Below are 23,753 nucleotides of genomic sequence, written 5' to 3' on the forward strand. Positions count from 1 at the left end.
CGACTGTTTGTACAGCTTTGGGGAGTGTAAACAGCACCGACTGTCCCGAGCCCTTCAAAGCAGAGGAATCCGGAGATCGGATGAAAGCGCAGGGAAATTCTGGCCGGGTGTCCAAACAGAGCAGCTAAGGAGAAGGGGACCTCCTTGAGACAAAATCCCCAGCACCCGAGTCATTTCAAACCAGCCCGAGCGCTGGGCGACAGGCGGGAAGGAGGGGCGCAGCAGCCGCCGGCCGTGGGCAGGGATGTGCGTGGGCTCCCAGGACTTTCCCAGCATTGGTCGCTTCTCTTTCCAATCTCAGAATAAGTGCCCTGAAAATGAAACCAGAGACCCCGGGAATCCCGCTCTGCCCCGCAGTGAGATGGTTTGGCCTCTGCATTTCATTCAGCTCAAAAAAGAAAGAGAAAATATTGTTTGCAAGGTGGTTTCCTTTTTTTTTTTTTTTTTTTTTTTTTTACAACTTTAAATACAGTACTGAGTATAAATTAATCTTACATTAAAAAAAAAAAAAAAAGCCAAAAAAAATTTAAAATAAAATAAAACCTCACCATCTTTACAAACCAAAGGAAACAGATTTTGGAACAGGAAAACAAAGTGTTTTAAGACTTGCGGGCTTGGGGATGGAAGGAGGGAGCAAGGTGCCGCCTCGGCAGTGGTACGAGAAGTGCTCTGGGCTTGCAGGGGGTGAGGGCCGGGTCCCTCCGCAACTTGTAACAGGTCCCAGGTTGCGGCTTCGCCTCCTGCCCCCGGCTCCCTCAGGGGGCTCTGCCCCGCAGTAGGGGTGCGTGTGTGTGTGCGAGGGGAGAAGCGGCTGGAGGCGGGAGGGGTGGGGGGGGGGGACACGGACACACGGCCGGCCGCACCAGCTCTGGGCGTTTTCTTCATCTGTAATTCTGCAGCGCCCAGCACAGCACAATCCGAGACCGGGATTCCGAGGTGATGCTGGAAATTCCCATCCCACGTAACATTTCTGCTAACGGTGACTGAGTATTAGGCGTGCAGAAATAGCCCTTGCCTGCAGAGTCCTCCGCCGGGGCAGGCAGTGGCCTGGGAGGGACTCTCCGAGTGACCCTCCGGTTGTTCTCCGAGTCCTCCTCACTTAGAAGAGCTCGTTTCTGTCTCAGACGGCTGCTGTCAACTGCAAAGACCTGCCCCGTTTCTTTTTCTACACCTACACAGACCCGCCCTCATCTTAGACCAACTTCCAAGCTAGGTGGGCTGGGAACATCCAACAGGAGAAAATCCAGAAGGAATCCGAGAGGGAAAATGTGAGGAAAATGGTGGAAGACGTGGGGACGTTGGCAGGGAGAGAGCAGTGGAGGCACGGTGAGCGAGACACCCGCGAAGGGGTTAAAAACCTCGGGGGGGAGGACGGGATTCTGCTTTCAGGACCACGGAGCAGGCAAGGACAGCTCACAGGGATTAAGTCATGCTTCTAAATTTGGCTGTTGTCGGTCTCGTTGCGGTGCCACTTCGCCTCCCGCAAGGAAGTTGTGCTGGGGGGGGGGGGGGGGGGGTGGGGTTTGTTGGTGGAGAGTGAGAGAAAAGGGCAGCGAGAGAGCGAGAGATCAGCTGGTGTCTCAGCCCGTCCCGTCCCGCGTGGGTGCGTGGCAGGAACAGCGTGCTTTTCCACCAGCCCCGCGCCGCCGATGCATGCACGTGCCTCTGAGCTTCCCGCCACCGGGGAACGAAATCCATTGAAGAACATATATATATATATATTTATATATGTATGTATAAATACACATACACACACGCACACGCACACTCATATATATATATATATATGTATATATATATACACACATATACACGCGCACACATACAGAAGGAATTTAAAAAATAATCTGAGTCCAAGCCTGGAAAGTTGCATTCTCCACCAGCATGTGCAAAGATGGCTCCCCTTGGCAGGGGCCGGGGGGCGCAGGAGACGATTCTGCCGCCGTCTGCTCCTTCCCCACGATCCAAACGCCTTCCAGTCAGCACCAGGAGCAGGAGGGGAAAGGGAAGGGGGCGGGGGGGGGGAATGCATTTGGCTTCTTTGTTTTGTTTTACTTTGCTTTGTCTTTTTTTTGTTCTGTTCCCCGAGATGTTGTGTATCTTAGTGGTTTTGGTTTTTCTTTTTTTTTTAAAATAAAATATACACACGCACGTTAAAAATATATATCTGTCCAGGTAGGGCGATAAAAGTCTTAGTGCATTTTCCATCATTGGTCGCCACTCGCAATCTGAGATACGCCTGTTTTCACAAAGCAGGTCCAGTGCAAGTGTTGATCTCGGCCGGGCCCCCCCAGCCTTACCAGAAACACGAGGGAAAGGGAGAATATTCCCCTTTTGCCCTCTGTCCGTTTGTTCTTCTCTTCCCCTCGGAAGAAATTGGACCCACTTTCCTTTTCACATTTTCCATCCTGTCCTCTGGAGCAGGGAAGGCAATTGTCCTGTCCTCGTCGCATGTCGTGGCTGTCAGGGTTCGTGGTTTAATTTGTACTTTGTTCTTTTCTCATATATATATATATATATATATAGGTCACGTTTGTCCTTTTTTTTGTGTGTGTGTGTAAAACTTCAAAATTATGCTAATAAATGAAAGAAGGGAGAGGCTTTGGTGGGAGAAGGTCCACTGATGGAAGGGGAAGCACCAATTGCCGTCCTGAATCAGACGTCGAGGCAGACGGACAAAGAGGAAAAGTTATCACTCCAAGGACCCCATGGGGGCAATACAGCAAATATATTAAATAAACCTGGAAGTGAAACAAAAACAGACATGCCATTAGAATATGTAACCCTCTCCCCCTGCAAATCCCCTCCTCTCCCGCTTTCTCCTCTGGAAATGTTTGTGTCCAAGTGCCGGATTAGAAGCCCAGGAGGGCTTTTGACCTTCTTTTATTTTTTCCCCTGGACAGCTTGAGCCAGAGCGGCGATTTGCGTGGGTTTGCGTAATTTCTACCCTGGGAACTTTAGGCTGGCCAGCAGGATCCTGGGATAATCAGAGCCCTCTTGGTGCTAAGTGTGGGAATACCACTCCCAAGACACCGCCTGGCCCCCCTCGTCCCCAGCTCCTGAAAGGCCACACGTGGAAGCCCGTCACCCCCTCTCCGGAGGCAAGGGGAAGTGACTGTGAAGCGAGTGGCCCGGGCCCATTCGAGAGGCCACGGCAGAGCTGGAACTGCTGAGTCACAGGCCAGGGCTTTCCCTGTCAGGCTGTGCTGCCTCTCCCTAAATTCAGCCCCCCTGGTGTGCGCCCTGGTCACTCTCTCTCTTTTTTCTGAACCTTTCCCTCTCTCATGAGGAACTAGGGCTTATTCTCCTTTCCCTTGCACCAGTGAAATTCTTCTGATGGTGAGGGAATTACTCCTGTTTACACAAGTCAAGGGAGAGAGGAATCAGACCCTGGGTTGACAAAGTCCAGACCTCCTGCCAAAGATTCCAGTCCTCCTTTCCCCTGGTATGACCTTTCTTATGCACGCAGGCTTCCCGCTAGGAGAGAGATGAACCAAAAGTGTTGCTGCTTTTCGGCCTTTCTGCCAACTCGATTAATGAAATAAAAGCAAAAGGGATCCCCAGAGCAACATTAATTCTCTGCTTTCAAAGGCGAATCAATAGAGAGAGGAGAACAGGAGTTGCTCCACAGAAGAGATGAATGACATGAATCCCAAGGGGATCTAGGTTTAGAGAGAAGTCCAGCTCGCTCTCTGCCTGTAAGGGTGGCAGAGAAAGGAGAGGGCAGGGCCCGAGAGCAAGTACGGATGCAGCATGATCCTTCCACCTTTGCAAAGAGCCATAAAGCTATAAATAGGATGCACGTTTTGGGTCCCAGCCTAGTCCTTTCCCCTCCTTCAACCTGGGTTTTATCATGCCCAGGCCCCGCAGTGGCCCCACGCTGAATGAGTGGCCAGCGCTGCGGGAAGGGTCCGAGGTGCCTGGGCGGCACTGTGCCCCGGGAGAACATCTCTCCTAACTGGAAAAGCAGCTTGCTGTTACCTGCCTTGTGCTCTCTCTCCCCACCAGCACTTCTATGCTATGAGGATTTCTTTCAGCACTTTCTTATCGTTGACATGCTTGTACTTCTTATGTTTCCTCTTCTGCGCCGGCGGCCGGCGTACTCGCTGCCTCTGTGAGACAGCGGCTGTGGTGAACGACGGTGACAAGCCTGCCAAAACAGAGGGGAGAGTGTCTGTACAGCGAGGGGCAGACGGCTCATGTTGAAATATCTTTCTCCACGCACTATCAACAAAGAGCTCTGCAAGAGGGCCACAAGGCCTCCTTCTGTTCTTCTGTCCCTTGTCCTCTGTTCTGCAGAGTCTCTGCCCGCTCCCTTCTCCCACGATGCCCTTCCCCTCACCTCTCACCTTCCCCTCCTTCATCTCCCTCGGTTTCAGCCCCTTGCTGGCAGGCAGACATCCTGGGAAAGGCCCCTGGCTGGTCTAAACCAGCGAAGGCCCATGGGATTCACTGGAGCTAAGCAGACCGAAACCAGTGGAGGTCTCTTTCCTCTCTCCCCAGCCTCTCTTCTCACGCCTCCCTCCGCTCAACTGATGCCAAGATCCTTACGTCTCTGTTCACGCAGCCCTGGCCGGCTGTTCCTGGGGGGCTGACGGGACACCGCTTCACACCGACACTGCACGTGGTCCTCCAAAGGCACAACGACTTTTTTGAATCTTGGCTTCCTCTGGACAAATTCGATCTTGTTCACCTATCGGGGAAAGAGAGGCGAGCAAAAGATTAACACAGCTGCAGCTCCCGCTCTGTAAAAACAATCAGCGTCAGTACCCTTCTGTACTGGCTCTCTTCCTAAAGGGTCAGAAGGCAGTTTATGGAGCACGGTTCAAATTTAGGGGTGGCGTGTACGGGAGCTAATCCTGCGCACACCAGCAGAGCAGACCTAGACCAGGCAAGCTTGGATGTGAGTGGCTGTTTCCCTTCTTCCTAACTATTGCTGCTGCTTAAGCGGGATGACGACTGGTCGATCGCAGACAGAAACACGGGATGTGCGGAACACACCAGCCTGCTTCTGACAGATGCGACGGCGGAGACCTGGGGGCAATCAGAATTCACTCCCACAGGAAGGGCAAAAGGAGAAAGACTCGGGCCTGATGCAAGCAAACGCAGCTTCATCAGCTCTGCTGAGGCCTGTCTGAATTTGTCTCAAGCTCTTTAATGACTCGCAGGGCTGAAGCCCTCAGCTCGGTGTTTCACGGGAAAGGCGGTGCTCTGGAAATTCCCTCGGACTCTCCACCAGTGCTGACTCAGAGGGAAGACTCACTGCTCCGCATCCCACCACAGGGAACAAGCTTTCTAAGGGGTCCTCCCACTCCGGGAGCAGCCGGGCCTGACCCCACTCAGCTTATCTAACAAGACTGCGGTCCCTGAAGTGCTCCGCAAGCTATAAATACTTGCTCCGCCGCGCGTCTGGGATTGAATTCCTCTAAACCCACTGCCCCCAGCAGCATCCCTCAGCCAGCACCGAAGCAGCCAGGCTGTTTATCTTTCCTTGAAAGCCCACTCCACACGCTTCAGACCACACGCTGCTCGCTAGACAAACACTTCCAGCCAAACAATAGAGAGACCTCTGTCCTCAAAGAAACCATTTCCAGGTCACTTTTTCAGGCTGGCTTTTGACCTCTCACTTGTTTTTTCCACAAAAACAACTCGTGCTCCCCCCCATTTTTCCCTCATTCAGCCTGGCTTTTCTGAGAAAGGAATTTCCTGATGAAAAGGGCTGTGTGAATACAACCTCTCCCAGCCAACCTCTGCCGCCTGCCTGGGGGAGTCTCTTATGGCTCAGGCAGAGGATTAGTATGGGATGAGTATTATTTTTAAATAAGCCGTCTGGGAGGAAGCTGTGGGGAGATCACTGGTAGCTGTGAGGAGGGCAGGATCAGAGCAAGAGGTTAGCCGTCAGGTGTCTGCTTGCTGCTGGAGCAGGTCAGGAGGTAACGGAGGGGCTGAGAAAGAGGAGAAGTCGGTCCAGTGCGTGTCTTGGGAAGAAGCTGGAGCAAGAGCAGGGGGATGGAGCACTGACAGTGCAAGCCCTCCTCTTTTCCCCTCAAAACCAGTTCCTGCGATGAAAGCGTCCCGTTTCTTCTGCTCCAACACATCAGACGAGGCCGCCTCCAGCCACAGCAGCAGCCACAGCGCGGAGCTGCGGCGGGGGACGGGGCCCTGTAGCTCTGCTATGGTGACAGTCCCCGGGCTGCTGGACAGCACCAGCCCTCCGAGCAGCCGGCACGGACGTCACCCCGCGCTGCGTGGCTACTGCAGAAGACTTGGCTGCAGAGGGGGGTGGGAGGGAACAGACAGCTGCGTGAGCCTCGCACCCGAGACCTGCTGTGGTTTTGGTTTTGGAAGGGGGTAGGGACGGAGGTGGGCCGTGGGAGGAGGGATCAGTGAGAGGCGCCTCCCTTACCTGGACGTGCCGGACGCGAATCTGCGTGGGGCGACACTGCACGTTGCGGTTGTTGCAACACCCGGAGCAGCGTTGCACCTCCACGCAGGGCGGCCACACCACGAAGTTGGCGTTGGTGCTGTCCACCATGTTGCGGGCGATTTCAAAGACCACCGCCCGCGTCTTGCACTCCGCGAGGACAGCTGGTTCTGCGGCTGCCAGAGCATCTACGGGGGGGGCCAAGAGAAGAAGCGGGGGATGAAACGGGCTTTGCAGCTGTTACCAACCTGCTGCAGCCACCTCTCTTGGAAGAGAAAGACCCCACACGGCTCTCACACGCACACGCATTCTTTCTCCTTCTCCCACCCTTCCAGCTCCCTCCCTGGACAGAGCTGCGCCCTGTGGAGGAGCTCCCAGTAAAAAGATGCTTCTCGCTGCAGCACCAGTCCTAGGCAGGAGGTGACACTTCTTTAGCGCAAATCAGCACCAGAGGGATTTGGAGCAGAGCAGCTTGCGGAGCTCCAGGCTCCCTCTCCTGCCCTCCTGGGATGTAACACCCAGCTCTTACGCGAGGCCCAGACCCTCCTTCCCATCTTCCTGCACATCCAGGCGCACCCCCTGGATCTACCCCCAGACACGGATTTCAGCCGTGCATCTACACGCAGCCACAGCTGCTCAGGTGAGTGCCCCAACGACCACAAGGTGCAACGCACTCGACTCACCTAGGCTTCGTCGCTCTCGAGACAGGGCCACCGGGTTGTGACCTGGTTGAGTTGCATTCAGGTCCAGGCTCGAGCTATCCTGCTCTGCAAAGGGAAAGACACGACCTAATAGCACTGGGGAGAAGTGGGAGAAGACGGCAGGCACCAGTGCTCTGCTCGTCAGGCAAAGTGCAGACCCATGGGGTAAACCACAGCCCCAGCATGTCACACTAGGTGTAAATCCACCAGCAAGATCACAGCTGTGCTGGGCGTGGAGATACTAGGTTTGGTCTTTGCTCATGCTAGGCAATTCAAAGCAACAAGCCTACTGTGAAAGAGGGGTCCCAGACAGGTCTGAGAGAGAAAAATGCCAGCTCAGGAATGATAAAGCCTACAACAGGGCTGTCTGGTGCCAGAGAGGAGTAGCAGAGGGATTCAGATCAGCCAGCTGAGGCCAGGATATGGCAAGGGGGATCAAAGAGCAGATGGGACAAGCAGGAAGTTTGGTACAGAAGACTGAGGTGCCTTGTTGGGATGGCTTGTGACTGGGAGAATCGGGGTGTGAGAGGGCAGGTGAAGGGGGATGACGGGTAGGAGGTGGTGTGCTTGCTTTCTCTCTCCCTCCTCTAGGTTAGAGTCACTTTTATGGCAGAAGAACAGAAAAAGAAAGTTGAAACGGCTTTTCCTCTATCCTACTCTAAGGTAAGCTGCAGAATCTGGAGGTCTTTCAGTCAGCGATGGGAGAGGAAGGCAGATAGCATTCAGGCCAGCCCTGAGCGGTTCCCTCCCACCCCACTGCTTTTTCCCATAGGAAGCGCTGAATAGAGAAATGCCCATAATCCCCACGGAGCACTCCGCCGCGCAGCCCCTCCTGAGCTCCGGACAATGGCCGTGCTCGGAGATAGCTCCCACCCAGCCACAGCTCCTTCCTTCTCTGACCTGCTTTAGCAGCTGAAGGAAGCTGAATGGACGTCAGCATCAAGGGAGCAATTTTCTTAAAGGGAATTTGGGGCCAGTGGAAGATCTCTGTTTATCAGATGTGCGGTGGAGCAGACTTCCCATCCCTATCATGTCCCATCCCTCTTCCTCAGTCCTGCCCTAGTGCAGCCCTCTTAGAAAGGGGAGCAGGGACTTTGCTTCCGCTCAGCTCTGAAGCAATTGCTGAAGGATTTGGGATGGGTGCGCAGAGGCTGTATTCACAGGGCAGGAATCATGTGCCGGAGCAGTCAACATCTACGTGTGAGGTGGGCAGACAGACATCCTTGAAAGTGGCTGGAGTGGCGTGATCAATTCCAGGACACCATTTATCTCACCCTGAGGCAGACGCCCAAAATGAGGATCGCTGCTCTAGAAGTCCTGCAAGGGCTACAGAGGGTGTCTGGATGATGGCTTAGATGGCCATGCCTGCTTTGTGGGCAGCCACAGGTAAAGGAGATGACCCCCCACTCTACACCCCTCTGTTGTTGGGTCTTCAGGAGTGTCTAAGGTCAGGAGGGCAGTTTCTTAGCTCATCTGCCTTGGAGCTGCCTAATCCCTGGCTCCCTGTGCAGTCAGTGGAGGGCAGCAGCTGTGACACACACATGGGGCATGGGCAGCACAGGAAATAGCCCCAGCTGCATTGGGATTATTTTGCTAATACACTTATTTGTTAATACACTAATTCTACAGAGGGCAAGCAAACGATGATGCCCGTCGGTCGGTCGCTACCTGGAAAGCAGAAGTGAGCCACAGGGTGCAACAAAGAGAGAGAGCTTCACAGCACCCTTTTCTGTTTCCCTGACCAGCCTTTCTCATTTGGGACCTGAAGTGAAACCAGTGACTTCTCCCAAATCCCTGGCCTTTTCAAGCCAACAAGAGAAGCTCATTTTATTTCTTAATCGTGAGGGCGGTTGGTAACTGTGATAGAGATGTATCTGTTCCTTAGACACTGGGACATGACAGGCTGCACGCATCTTCTCAGCCGCTCCTTCCCCACCCCTCCATCCTGTGCCGCCTGGCATTTAATCAAACAAGGGTGGGGGCTGCCTTTTGTGCAGAGGTTGAGTTGATGAGCGGGGAGAGAGGGGGGAAAAAAAGTAGCAACAACTGTTGACTCAAAACAAATCTCCTATTGAAAACCGGGTCCCTCCCTCCCCCAGGTTGTCCTTCTACACCCTGGGTCAGCACTGAAGACAGCTGGGGCGGGGCGGGGGGGGGGACACGACCAGCCAGGGACAATCCAGCACAGCTAATTTTGGAAGTTGCCCCATTGTGTGGCTCATGGACAAGGAGGAGGGAACTGGTGAGGGCAGGGAGCGGCCGTGGTGGTGGTGGGGAGCCTCGTCGCCTCTTTCTAAGGCAAACAATAGCTGAACGCAGCTGGTGCCCTCCCCCTCGCTTTCCCCCCCCCCCCCCCCCCCGCCCCTCCAGGGCCGTTTTGAAAGGCAGTGGGAATGCTTTTGAGACTGCGCCAGTGGTTGGACTGGCATAGGAAACAAAAGCAGGAAATTCTGTTCCCCCGTAGATAGTGTCTCGGCAAGGATTACAAAGCTCCAAACAGACAAAACACGAGAGAGAAGGCGAGCTGGGGGGGCCAGGGGACGACGGGCGGGAGCAGGGTTAGAATAGAAAGGAATTTGCTCTGAAGAGACCGTTTATAAATAAATTCCTGGGCCAGCCCAGCCGCCGTGGCGCGTGCTTCAATTCCCACACGTGCCGACCCCTCCACGCTTCACCGCTCCTGCCGCTGGCGCAGCTCAGCCCTGGCCAAGTGACCCCGAGGCACTGCAGCCCCCGGAGTTCTTATCTCCGGGCAGGAGGTGAAGCAACACTACCCTGACTTAGCCCCTGTCCCGTAGCTCAACCACAGACACGTGCCCTGCTCCTGCCCTGTGAGCCTCTGGAAGCCCCGGGGCCTTTTGAGGATGCTAAACCTGAGAACACACTTACCCCTTTCCTCCTCTACCATGCTATTTCCACCTCCCTTTTGTCCACCTGCTCAACTGATCCTTGGCCGATTCAAGCCCTGCTGCCTGTGCATCTCCCAGGGTGAAAAGTGCTGGCCCCAGTTCCTTGCACTCACCTTGCTCATCTCCTGTCATTTTTGGAAGCCAGTGTCCCTCAATAGAGCAAGCAGTTAGGAGGAGATCTAAAAAGGCATCTACTCGCCTAATGCCCGCAGGTTTCAGGGTGGCTAGGTGTGTAAATAGCCAGGTCATGGCTTCTGAATGGTTTCCATATTGTGCCCAATGGAAAACAGAATATCCCCTTCCCCCCCCAAAAAAAAAAGAGTTGAGGAGAAATAGAGAAGTGTTTGGTGAAGAGGAGATTTACCTACGGAGTCTATCCGCAGGGCACGCTGGAGGTCGCTGATGGAGCGCACTGAGCTGCCACCCAAAATCTCATAAATGTCTTCAGGTATGGGGTCCCCCTGCCAGATGACAGAAAGAAAAGAAGGGGAGAAAAAAGCGTTAGAGAGGTGATCTGCAAATACTGACTGCATCATGGAGCGGGAGTGGGGCGAATCAAAGGAGCACGGAGGAGGCATGACAGAACCAGCGAAACGCAAACACGTGCCCTCATGAAGGCATCAGCCCGAAACCTGAGCAAAAGCGAGAGCGCCCCTCTTGCTGCCTCTCTTAAAGCAGCCAGGAGACTGAAAAAAGTCAAAAAATGCCCAGGTTGTGCAGCATTGCCCCGAACGCTATGCAAGCAGCCAGCAAGGTTTCCTTCTCCGGTGCTGTATGACTTCTCCAGGTGGCCTCTCGTTCCTGCTGCTTGCAGTAAAGGCGTTTTAACAGACTTCCCTTATGCTATCAGATCAAACCTTCCCAATATTTCCCTCTGTTATGAAACTCCCTCACGGGCTTTGTCAGCTATCGTGTGTAGGTGCGTGTGCGTGCGCGTGTGTTTTCAAACCACAGCGGCCCAATAATATACAGCATTTGCATACTCTGTTTTTTTTAAAAAAAGTTGGGTGGGGGTGGGAGAGGAACATTGACCTTCGCAGCTGTGGCTGCTCCGGCATGAGCCCGCGGTGAAACCGCAAACGCTGCCGGGAGGACGTGAAAGGCTGTTCCTGAGGAGCTCATTTGGATGAAGAAGAAATACATGGGGGTTTGGATGTCATTGCGTGCCAGTGCCAAAAAACCTTAATTAAGCAGGTTTATAGACATCAGACGATGGGCCAAATTCAGGGTTTCTGCGGGCAGGTGCAATGCCATCAATCTCTTGGGAATTTTACTCTGGCACCAGGCTTGAATGGGCCCTAGTGACAGCACTTAACAAGACTACAAAGGAGCGGTGTGGGAAAGCAAGCACTGATTAAAACATACTTCCGAAAGACTAGAAAAAGAGACGGAGGAAAGTACTGGCCAAAGTGTTTGCTTAGCTCCTAGCTCTCTTCATTCAGGGCTACTCATGCGGAAAAGCTGCTCTTTCAGCTGGGTGCTGGATGCTGTCTGAGCCTCAGCCCTGCACATGCCCCTGTAACCGAGAGGAGAACTTGGCTCGTGTGCTTGTGAAACGCAGGGATTTTCGTGTGGGTTTTTATGGGCAGTGGGTGGCATGTGTGTGGTCCTTCAAGTGCACAGCTCCCCCGCCTGCGTTCAGTGCAGAACATTTCCTCTCCACGTGGAGCTGAAGGAAAACCACCAGGCAGGTGGTTAAACGTTGGCTTTTAAACCTTGACGGCTTTAGCCCAAACCTGCAGCCACTTTTGCATGGCTGCTTGAGCCTGGCACCCTCCCACACGTGCCTGTCCCTTGGCCACCCGCCCTTCGCTTCTACTAGCAGGGCAAAAGGAGTGCTTCCTTCCTCAGCCCTGCTAGCTCACCCTCTAATACTATAACTTAAACTAGGACACGGCAGCTTGAAAGCTGCTGTAGCCCAAGTCAAGGGGTTAGGAACCTCCCGAGATAGCTGCGGAGCAGGGAACATTAGTGTCTTAAACCTCCACAGCCAGATCCACCAGAGAGCTCGAGTCGGATCAAGCCTCTCTGCCCCGCTCTGTCCCTGTCACCGTCACATCTCACCACAGATCTGGCTGCCCGCCCGCAGCGAAAAGCAGATTTTACATCCCCAGGCATTATTTCCTCAGTCTCTGAGGGAGAGGGAAGCAGCATCAGTGATGAATGCACAGCGAGCGAGGGACTTGTATAATTCAGGGATCACTGAATAGCTGCGAAATGAACATGCCTTCTGACAACTCCTGCCGCCTGAGGGAGAGGGGGACCAGCAGCCCGGTGCCGGAGAGGCTCTGTAGCACTTCCCCGCCTGGTGCCACACACGTTAACTGGAAAAGGGATCATTTGCAATTCGCAGTACTTGCAGCCAGAGCTCAGCACTGGGCGGTGGAATTGCAGGCTTTTTAATGTTTGCACCTGTCAGCCAAATGCCTTTCTGTACGAATGCTGCTGCACACGGATGCCCGTGGTCCTTCCTGACACTTAATACATGTAGGAAATGGAACTTTATTTTAAACTCTGGCACTTGCTGGGCGAGAGCGTGGGCAGGTGTTACGAGACTCGGTGACTTTGGAGGCGAGCTGGGAGGTGTCACCTTGCTAACTGAGCAGGGGGAACAGATAGGAATCAGGAATTGCAAATGCAGGCCCTCGGGAGCCTGATTGCTGGGGACTGCCTGTAGGAATAAGCTCCACTCCCTGCTCACAGCAGCAGTTTTAGGTGCCCATTTTTTCTTGTTGCAGATACTATCAGCATGGCTACGGCGTATCACCAGCCCACATGGCTCATAATCCTGTCTTCCTCCCCAGGGTTTGTGAGGCAGTTCTGCCAGTGACAACCGCAAGCCTGCGAAGCTCCCTACTCTTCTCTAGTGCTGCAGAACCGTGTCCAAGGCTGACCTAAGAGCAGCTAGGCAGACCTGAGCTGCACGGCTTGTCCTCGCTCCCTTTGGGGTCTGATTTGGAACAGCCATGCCTCAGGGCCCCCACCCAGCCCTGTGCCTGGAAGGCTCTGAGATGGGGGCACCACATACACCCAGGCTCGGGGCACTTGGTGGGGATGGGACAGAGGGAAGCAGAGGTCCCTCAGCCACCTCCACCTGATCCCACGGGGTCAGGAGGTGGAGGAGCATTGCAGGAGGTGGGATCCCCAACAGACCAACCCGAGCAGCTGGTGCTTTTCCTGCTTAGCAGCTCTTCTGGAGTTATTTGTCTAACGCAGGTTAACAGTCTCCTTTTTTTAACTGCACGGCAGATCAAAGAAGACTTTTGTCTCAATGGACTCCTGGCTGGCTGTCAAGTGCCCCAAGGCCTGGCCTTGTATTCCTGCGAGGCCCTGAATTCCTAGAAGAAAGTAAGTTTGTTCTTCCCTCCCTCCCTCTCCCTCTCCCTCCCTCCTTCCCCCTCCAGTGCCTGGCTCTCCCCCCGAACCGCAGGGGCACCCCCCACTCTGCCAGGGACATTCCCTCCCCTTCTCCCGGCTGCTGGCACTTGGGGGGGCAGGGGGTGAGACCCACGGCCCAGCTGACACGCAGCAGCAGCAGAGCACCTTGGCAGGGGCCTCGCCTGCCCAGCCGCCGCTCTGCGCTGCGGCTGTGACGCCGGGGCCTCTCGGCGCGGCAGCTTTGCCTCCCTCCTCCCAGACGTCAGCAGCGCTGCCTGGCCGCTGCAAACCGATGCACGTGCGGCAGTGCCCTGCAAAACAGGACATTTCCCCCCCCCCCCTCCGTCCCCGCTCTCCACACACGTGCTCTCTCAAAATCTGCCTCCTCCCTAAGCCCACCACCCTCTGCCTCTGGAGCTTTCTGCCAGGGATGCTGAACGGTCCCCTTGCGATCAGCTGCTGCCGAGGTGGCGGCAGGGAAAATGCAGGGCTGTGCTCCGGCCCTCCCTCCCTCCAGCTATCCACAGGCAAGGGTTTCAGAGTCGCCCGAAAGGTGTGTCTGTCTCAGTAGCACAGCAGATACAGAGAAGGAGGGAGCAGAGATTGTGCAACCGGCAGGGTAAGGCAGACCCTCAGGGCTCAAAGAAACCAGCCAAGGATACTCCCAAGGTGAGAACTCCTCCAGTCCTCTTTTTTGAGGTGGCGTGTTTACACACCCACATGTGACTGCACACGGAAGGACAGAAGGGTAGCAGCAGCCAGTCCGAGGCGGGGAAGCACCCAGCTATCTGCTCCTCTGCCCAGGAGAGGAGGACCTTCCCAAGCGACTCCACGCTGACCCCAGCAGGGGATCTTGGCAGCAGGGTCTCGAGTGATCATCCAAGCAAAAAAAAAAAAAAAACAAACAAACAAACAGCATTTTTGATTCCCTCTGAAGCTGACGTGAGGACCCTGAGGGAAGACTCTGCCACATTCCCTGGCAGGGAGCAAGACTGGCAGCACTTGCCAGTGGCCTGCTGAACCCCAAGAGCTCTTGCTCGCCTGGCACGGGGCTCCCACCCTTCCAGCAGCACTCCTGGCTACAGGGGGACCCCGACATCTGCCCGCCAGAGGACCACGCCTGCCTCTCCCCACAGCAGGCACAACCCTCCACACACGAGCCCCTTCCACATGGGATGGTGGCTTATGTTTTCCTCCCTCAGGAGAATTAAACTTAACGTTTGATCCAGCCCACGTTCCTAAAATACAGCCAGACCTACCCTCCCTTTTCCCATTTCAAGGGGGACTCCGCTGCTCCACCCTGCTCCTCTGCGCTCCCCCCACACCTCCCCTGCGAGGGCTGGAGGCATTCCCACCCCCCCCGGGGCCGGCTGTGTACCAGCAGCACTGGGAACAGCGCAGGAACCACTGTCATTCTCTCCTGCTGCTGCGCATCAGCTGATGGGGAGAGGGAGGCAGGGACGACTCGCCTGGCTCCTTCCACGAGCTCACCCCAGACATGTCATCCATCCCGGATTCCACTGCTTTGTCCTTGTCACAGCCTCATGCTAGGAAGACTCAGAAAGAGCTCCGGAGCCTTGCACCAGAAAGACGTGATGGGGAGCTGGGCTGAGGTTATAAGCAAGCGCCCAGCCGCACCCCATTCCTCGGGAATTCCAGAAAGCCCTGCCAGTGGGGCTTCACCCCAGCACAACCACGAAGGGCTCAGCCCATCTCTGTAAATGTTGCAAGGCAACTATTACAGCCCACGGGGCAAATGCAAATCGGTTTAGCATCCTCGCTTCCCAACTGGCAAATACCTTCCCGATCCCTCCGGCTGGAAGAGCTCCAGGGCCCTCCAGCTCCAGATGGGTGTGATCGGAGAGGGAGAGGGACTCAGGAGGCTCCATCTCCTGGCTCAGGCCTCTGCTGATCAGAGGGAACTACTGTTCCCTACACACTTTCTCTGGCAGGGCTGGGGAGGAGGTGCAAGCCCCATTCAGAGGATGACTATGATTCAGCAACCTGGTAGGAGTCGTGTTGTATGCGCCCGGTGCAGGGGGGCTGCACTCACTGCACTGCCCTCAGAGTAGACGTGGGGGCTGGCCGCATCCAGAAGCATCTACCCAAGCAGAAACCTTCTTGGTTCTCTGGTCATAAAGCGACAAATATCACGATTCCTCCCAAGAAACCCAGAGCCAGAATTCCCAAATTCTAACCCTACTAGGCTGTCAAAGAGCTGTGTGCTCTTTTAGTGGGATTATAGCGCAGAATAACAGCTCTCTGGGATCAGACACTTCCACCTTCACCCTTCCCCAGCACCAACCATAGCTGATGTTTCACACCGCATGGGAGAAAGAGATCTGAGCCACCCACAGAGGAAATACCATCCTCTGCCCCAAACAAACATAACCACCGGGCAGCCCACAGTGCCTAACTGCTTCCCTTTGCGGCTTGAGCATGGGCAAAATGGGCCCATAAGGAGGTGATGCGATGCTTCACACCCAACCCCTTCCCTGCCACCCCCAAGAAGGGCTGCCCGAAAATGAGGAAGGAGGAGAAAGAAATTATGCAAAGGGAGGAAAGTATTGGTGGAAGGATATTTCCTGCCCCTGACAACTCCCAAGCTGCAGATCCAGCCCGTGGTTTTGCTACTTTGGGTAGAGCTGAGGTGGGAATCGAGAGCCACGCGTCAAAGTCAGGGGCTTCCTGATCCCCTTTATCTGCACACGGTCAGATGATGAAATGTGGGAGCAGAAGGCAAAGGATTTGGGGTCTTGGGGGTCCTTTTCCTTGACCATGGCTTGGGGTGAGGCTTCCATTTCCACCCAGGGAAACCAAAGAGGCTTGGGGTGTACGTTCATCACCCGGCCCCCACCCCGTGCCCGGCCTCCTCCCGAGCAGAGTGTGCAGGAGCACTGCAGAACAAGACGCTTGCGTGACCGTGCAAGTGCAGCACAGACACCCCTCTCCTGCCTCTTCCCACAGCCCCGGCCAGGCACACACCTTCCCGACCAGCCCTGCCACCCTGGTGTCAGTGCCTCTGGCCACGCTGGCCCCTTCCTCGCCCCTTTCAAAGCCCCCCCCCCCCCCCCCCCGCCCTTTCTCCATCTTGGCGGTGCCCGGTGGGGTTTCACGCTGGGCGTTACTCTGGAAGGTGGCAACCGGGCCCCTCGGTCCCTGCCTCACCCACGCCGCGGCGATGCCGAAATAACCGGAGGGGGTGAGGCAGCTCGGCGGGGCCGCCGGCGGGCACCGGCGCCTTGGGGCGAAGCTGCCCGGCGGGGCAGGGGGCTGCGGCTTCCCCGGGGCTCCCCAGCAGCACCGTCTCCCCTTCCCCACCTGCCCGGCGCTGACTCCAGCGTGGGGCACGCACGGAGGGCGTGGGTTTATTTCCACGCGAAGCCTTCCCGGCCTGAGGGGGGGGGGGGGGCGGCCCCGCGCGCGAGGCGGGAAACCGGCCCAACGGTCGCTTCCCCCTGAGGGCCGGGGGGCGGCCGGCTCTGCCCGCCATTAGCGCGCCCCGGCGCAGCCCTTCCCGCCGAGAGGGGTAGGGAAGCCGCCACCCCACCCGGGGGCTCCTCTCGCCCCCGCCGTGCAGTCCCGCTGCCCCGCACCGCCGCGGCCATCCCACCCCCCCCCCCCCGGGGCTTTCACCCCGCCGCACCTGCGGGGCGGGAGGCGCCGCTCGCCGGTCTCCCCCCCCCCCCCGCCATCACCACACGCCTCCGGGGCTCGCAGCTCGGCAGCACCGCCCGCTGCCGGCGATGGAAACTCACCTCCAGGCGGGCCAGGGGCAGGGAGAGGATGAACGCGAAGACCACGCCGAAATTCATCCCGACTTCAGGCCCCGCCGGCTGCGGGCACATGGACGGCGAACCCCCGGGAGGGAAGCGCTTCCCGCAGGCAAGCCCCGCGGCCGCCGGGCCTCAGGCATCGAGGGCGCCCCGCGTTCCCATTTCCCCTCCGAGCCGCGCCGCGGGTGGGAGAGTCGCGGGAGCCCGTGGAAGAAGAGGTGGTGGTGGTGGTGGTGAGGGGAGGCAGAAGTAATTCTCGGTGACTCGCCTGCCTCCGCGCTATCTCATGAGCCCGGTGGGAAGAAAATGCAGTCCCTCGAAATTATAACGCATCCAGAGTCTGCGTCCCCCCCTCTCACCGCAAGGGATGCTTCAGTATTGCCTTTTGCTAGGTGGTCCACATGCTACGTTTCCTCTTGGTTTTCTTCCTTTTTAAAATACGGATACGTGAAAGATTTTACATGCAGGTAACAACGGCTCAATGTTCTGAGAAAAAAGATGCACAAAATAATAATAATAATAAAAAAAAAACTTTTCCAAAGTTTGGCACGAAATCCAAAAAATAAAATCTTCCTCCTTAAGGTGTCCTTTTAAAATTCTCCTTCCTACGCCCACTTGCTTTTTAGCGAAAAGTTGCTAGTGTACATTGAATTTCTTCCCCTTACATTACATTCTGGCTTGGGTGCCTTCTCGTTCGAAGCGTTGGCGTGAGGTTTGCTTTGGGTTTGGAGACAGGTGAGAGCAAATGTTTTCGCTCTGGGGTGCGTGCGTGTGTGTGTGTGCGTGCGCTGAGCCTTGACAAGCCTCAGAGCAGAGCCGATGCTGCCTCCCGCGCTCTGTTGCGACAAGAAAGGAGGAAAAAAAAAAAAAAAAAAAAAAAGGCAGAAAAGGTAAAATTGAAGGGGAGGCGAGCAAGCCGGTGGGTCCTTATTTTAGTCTGAGAGCTGCAAGAGAGACTAAACTGGCACTCGGGGCTGCTCCTTTTATACAGGAGAGGAGATGGGTGGAGCATAACTTGCCATCCTCCTCTTGGCTGCGTATCAAGGCGAAAATCTAGTGAGGGAGTAGCAGTCCATTGCTGACAAAATAAAAAGTGTGTTAATTTTAATGATAAATTAATTAAAAATGACTAATGCTGTAATAATCCATATAATGTGGCTTTAATATCGCGTGAAGAATGGGGACAGAAATCCCTTCCTCCTCGGCAAGAGATAAGAAGAGAGGAGTTCCCAGCACGGTAGTTTGTTATATTTTTGGCCCCGGGTTCTCACTGTTGCAGTCTGGAGCCCATTTCTCTAAGCTCCACTTGCCTTCTTCCCTGCCCTGCTAGACCACTAGCTCCAGGGAGAGAAATGGCTTTAATATCTTACATCTCTTTGTGTGCAGGAAAAAAAAAAAAAAAAAAAAAAAAAGCCAGAGAAATTTAAATGTTACAAGGCAATCTGGTGTTGCTCGTGGCACCGAGAGGTATTTTGCTGCATGATTATCTCCACGATGTAATAAACATCTGAAGGGAAATTAAGCAAACAGATATTTGCTGGGGGGGGGGGGGGGGGGGGGGAGGGAAGGAGGGGGGAGAGGGATGGGGAGGGGAAGGCTGCTAACAGGTGAGTTCAAGAAGGAGTCATATCCTATTGAAAAAACACCCGTGCGCACGCCCTCGCATGTACATACGAGTGATCTCTCAGCGTGGAGTTGCACACTCGCACACTCCAGGCACGACCAGGAGGGGTTTCTGCACCATCTTTGTGCAGGCTCGTATCCACCGATACATTCCTGCACCGTCATGCACCGCAGGCACTCGGCAGGCGTTCGCTCTGAATCCCAAGCATCTTCCCTGCTTTTTCTATGCTACGCACACGCTTCTATTCGAGCCGCTCGCATGCACAGCTATGTGCAAATTTTGTCTCATTCACACATCCCTGGGCATCCATGTGTTCTCCTTCACTCTCCCCCTCTCCCTTCCTTTCTCACATACATACACCCACTGGCATACCAGTGGCCTCATCTCACAGCATCACACATGCTCCCTTAGACTATTTAGGTGCCTGCCAGTCTCATGCAGCCAAGCCTCTCTAAAACACACGGTCTCGCACCAGCACTTGCGTTTGCACCATCCAAAGTGTCCGGGTACGAGGAGCAGGTACCAGAGCTGAGCGGCAGGCAGCCCACCAAATGCTCTTCTGTAGCAGGCATCTGACAACGCCTCCCAGCTTGGCTAGCTACACCCGCAAACCTGACGTTGGCCTCGGGTGTGGATGTTGGTCAGGAAGCACAAGGACAGAAGGAGGACCGGGGGTCCTCCACAGCCTTCTTAAAATAGCATAGCTCCTCTGCTCCCCCCGTCACAGAGACAAATAACTCAAACACAAAATGAAAGGTCCGATGGTAGGGCAGCGTGTCAAGGTGCTGTTGGGTCGCAAGAGATCACCGTGCTTCGCCCTGACCCAGAAGAAGAGGGGGCAGATTTCCCCACAGGTGGGGAGCTCATCAGAGCCCTGCCAGCTTCAAAGCCCGGGCCATCTGAGGTGCATGACTGCAGCGATAAGGAGCGTCCTGGGAGTCCCTCAAACCAAGTCTGAAGTGGCTCAGCCCCAATTTTGGAGCTCAAGTGGGAGGAAGTGGAAATGCAATGCATACCTTTGCTCATTTCCACGCCAGAGACCTTAACAGGACTTTGCCTTAGATGCTCCAGCCATGCTAGCCTTGTCCCACTCCAAATTCCTCAGGACGCTCTTAGAATTCCCCTCATTCTCCATCCTGGCCTGCCTGCAGTGTACCAGCCATTTCACATGATGACAATTTGGCTCCGACCGCCCGGCAGCGTGGAGCTATTACCCTAACGTGCTGAAACTCCTTCTGAAATCTCTAGGAGGCTCCAAAAAAAGGTTTTAAAAGGGCCTGGGTCCATCTCACCTTGCTCTGGATGGCAGAGGCCAAAGAAACGCCATAGCCCTGGGCTCCTTGGTGGTCAGCGAGGGGAAAGCCAAGGATTTGGGATGGCCAAACCAGCTTCTGGAAGTCCTTCTATCTGTGTCGAGGGAGCTGAGGGCAGCTAGGTCCCAAGTGCCTGTGACCCCATTATGTGCTTATAGTTCCTAAGGGGTAAATGGAGGCTCAGGTGCCCTTTGAGGATCTCTGCCCTCGAGTAACCTGGTCTGGCTCCACCACCTTCACACCACCTTGTTCAAGCTGTGTAGGGGATCCCCCACTCCATCGTGGCTGCCTGGCCAGGACAGAACAGGCTGTGTGTGGGAGGGTTGATTAAACTCCTCAGCAGGGAGAGATATCACCGCCGGAGAGAGAAGGACTCAGCAGTGAGCTAGCAGGGACTGCTGCAAATTTCTTGCTTGGTAGCTGCTGCAGGGCCTGGTTTTGAGGGGGGGTTATCTGTGGTGTGCTGTTTTTTTTTTTTATTTTGTTTTTTTTAAATATCCGGCTACATTACATTTGAGCTGGGATAGAAATAGAGTTATTTATTTTCACGTGGATGATGCTGGGCAGTTTTTAGAATCTCGACATCAGAAACAAAAAGCTAATCCTTGTTGAACCTCCAGACGGCAAGGAAGAGGATGTTTGGAATTTGACTAATCATCTACCTATGACCCTGCCTGGAAATAGAGCAAAACGATATTCAAGCCGCTCAGGTTTCAGCTGCTTTTCCTTACTCTTTCTGCTTTTAAGACAAGGACAGATTTTTCTCTAGTGAGGATTTTAGACTCGCTAAAGGCTGGGCTGGTCTCACTGGCGTTGAGTTCAACAGGAGCAGGAGCGCTTAAAACTGCTGTGCCTTGAGCCGGGCAGGTGCTCCTTTGATTCTCTTGCTTCTGTGAAATCAGCTTGTCATTTATCCCACGAACCCCTAAATCTAATGGGGATGACTCTATCTTCCCCTCACCTGGCCTGCGGGGTGGGTGTGGAGGCCTGTGGGGCTATCGTTGTCCCAGATGTCACAGGACAAGAGTTTGAAACCACTATTGCATATGGTGGGAAGGTATTTCAAGGCCACGTGAATCAGCCGGACTGTAAAAATGTCCCCTTAGAGCATCGTGACTTGACAAGTTCTGGTCACAACTGCTAGCTGGCAATGGCCCCACAATCAAACCACAACAAAAACAGAGATTTCATAAGAGCCTGTAACAAGGTTTCTTATTAAAACACTTTCACCACCGCTAAAGCTTTGTAACCTGTGAACAGCTGAACTCATCTCCTTGGTTATTTTCTTATGACTAGGGAGGAGGGCAGCACGTGCCTGAGGACAATAGGCAGCTCCTTGTCACAAGGCCGCTCTCCCCTCATGTCAGTGGCAAAAATGATCTGCTAGCCACTATCCCCAGAGGCATAATATGAGGGGTGATATATATATATATTTTTTTTTACCTTTTTTTTTTACTTTTTTTTTAGAAGGAGGGAGAGAATTGTGAAACAGCAGGAAGAAGAACAGGGCTTACAATGGAAAGCAAGACTCAGTCTGAGCAGCTGAGACGTCTCAGCCTCTCCATGATGAGTCCTATTTTGAAAAACAATCAATGGAAAGAAATTAGGAGGTGTTGACAGACAACGTGTAGTCAGCCCGCCCACTCAAGGTATCTAACTTAGGTGTTGCTCCTGCTCCGGTCTCTAAGTTCAGGAGAACGATGAGCAATCCCTACGCCTAACTCCGCTGGGCTGCTGCAGCCCTCAATGGAAGGGAGCAGCCGTGACACTGAAATGAAGCACCTAGAGTAAGTTTTAAGCCTGGTTTACACCAGGAGGCCCATTCTGTGGGCGCATCAGTTTTACACCACATCGCTCGGTTGCATGAGGTTTACCCCAACCCAAGCGATCAGAACAGAGTCATCGTACGTAGCTTACGCTGATGTTTACATCGTTTGCCCCAGAGGCTGCCCCCATGGGAGCTGCCCCAACTTCCTAATGACCGAGTTCAGTCTAGGAGAGGAAGAAAGGAGGAAAGGGGAAGAGACCGAAGGAAGGAGGCAGAGATAGGCAGGGTGCCTGGTGTTTATATTTGGTGCTGGAGAAAGGCAGAGCCCCGGGGTGCCCCGGGCTTGCATAATTCTCCTTCTTGCCCCTGGCGCTGGCAGGGAAAATGCTTTCCAAGGATGAGTAAAGCCCTCACAGAGCAACTGGCTCCAGGGGAAAGGGAAGGTGTCACTTGGCGAACAGGTATTCAACGGGACCTGCCAGGCTTCCTCCGGGAACCCCCTCTCTGCCTCTTCCCCCAGCCCCTCACCATCTTCATCTCACCCGTGTCTGGCTGAAACCTGGAAGAGAGGATGGGGAATGGGGACGAGGGCACAGACACGTGCAGAGGGCAGAGCATGGCCCCTGACAGCGGCAGAGAGGGAGAGGGCTGGCGCTGGCCGCAGCTTGCTGCCCCGTGCTTTGGGGTGAAAGAGAAGGCAAAGGCATTTCACATCCCTGCAGATGTGCAGCTCAAGCAGGATTCACAGAGAGAAGGCAAAGCTGGCGCTTTCCCATGTGCATACAGGTTCCTGCGGCAGGTGGGGTGGCGGGGATGCAGCCTTCCCTCCTCATGCTACTATATATTTCTCCCTCCTCCCCCCCACCCCCCCCAAGTTTAGGGTAGAAGGGAACAATTTCCTTACTCTGGCAATCATCCATTATGTCTATGGATCTGCTCCCCACCCCATTCCCCCTCTCTTTCCTGTTTTGCTGAAAGGAAAAAATGTTCTGCTTTCCTTCTTTATTTTTCCAGACTGGTGAATAGCACTCAAAAGGAATTTCTCTCCCTCCCCCTTTCCCCTCTCCCAGTATAATAAATATATACGTATGCGTGTGTGTGTGAATACACCACACGTCGCAGGTCATCTGTTGTTTTTCAAGAGGCATATACTATTTTTGTTTCCAAATTGATTAGGTGGGCAGTGGTCCCCCTTTCCACTGACACCACCCCAAACACCATTTCCCCTGCCCTCAGTCTCTGCCACTCACCGTGCCCCCATCCTTTGCCCCTGGGTCCACAGCGAGCGGCGGTGATGGTGGCAGCAGCGAGAAGGAAGCTTTCTGAGCTGGAGTAAAAATAGCCCCAGCAGTTACTCAGCTCAGAACGTAACATGACTCATGATGTGAAATGAAGATGGGGGTCGAAAACCAAACGCAAGCGGCTCTCCTTCTCCCCCCCCCGCCAGCCCCGCTCTCTCTCCCACCTGATATTGCTGCTCACGTCACAGAGCAAAACCCCCTCCAAAAACCGCTTGCCAGGGGTCAGGGCATCGGCCGAGGCAGAAAGCCCCGTCTGCACCACCCACGAGAGCTGGTCCTCCCGCCCTCGCCGGCACCAGCGGCGGGTGGATTTGGTGACGCTGCGCCCAACCCTCAGCTCATTTATCTCCCATAAGCCGTGGGACCCCGAACAAAACCGGCATCCCATTGGTACAGCGGGGCGAAACGCCCTGCCGTGCTCTTGTGCCAGAGCGGTTGGCGGCTGGTTCGGGCGCCCCGGTTTGCCCGCACCCGCCGTGGCCTGAGCCTGTGATGGGGGAGACGAGGGGGTTCGTGCCTGTGGCCCACCCTGAGCCCCATCCCTGTCCTCAGGCAGGGT

The 23,753-nt window shown here is 54.9% G+C and overlaps 1 protein-coding gene across 2 annotated transcripts; it reads right to left on the bottom strand.

Annotated features, from left to right (window-relative positions):
* Nucleotides 1-2,556: 2,556 nt before the first annotated feature.
* Nucleotides 2,557-18,125, bottom strand: PDGFB (platelet derived growth factor subunit B). 2 transcript variants are annotated; one of them, XM_042793268.1, is made up of 7 exons: nt 17,171-18,125; nt 10,399-10,495; nt 7,108-7,191; nt 6,407-6,612; nt 4,552-4,693; nt 3,986-4,150; nt 2,557-2,741 (listed from the first exon to the last, which is right to left on the bottom strand). In XM_042793268.1, exons 1-6 carry the CDS (start codon nt 17,258-17,260, stop codon nt 4,014-4,016), a joined length of 756 nt encoding a protein of 251 aa, XP_042649202.1. In that variant the 5' UTR covers nt 17,261-18,125; the 3' UTR covers nt 2,557-2,741; nt 3,986-4,013. The 2 variants fall into 2 exon arrangements, with proteins under 2 accessions (XP_042649202.1, XP_032852782.2); XM_032996891.2 differs by having other exon boundaries at nt 3,982-4,150.
* Nucleotides 18,126-23,753: the final 5,628 nt, after the last annotated feature.

This window comes from Tyto alba, unplaced genomic scaffold (assembly GCF_018691265.1).
Source record: "Tyto alba isolate M040663 unplaced genomic scaffold, T.alba_DEE_v4.0 Super-Scaffold_2, whole genome shotgun sequence".
NCBI lineage: Eukaryota > Metazoa > Chordata > Aves > Strigiformes > Tytonidae > Tyto > Tyto alba.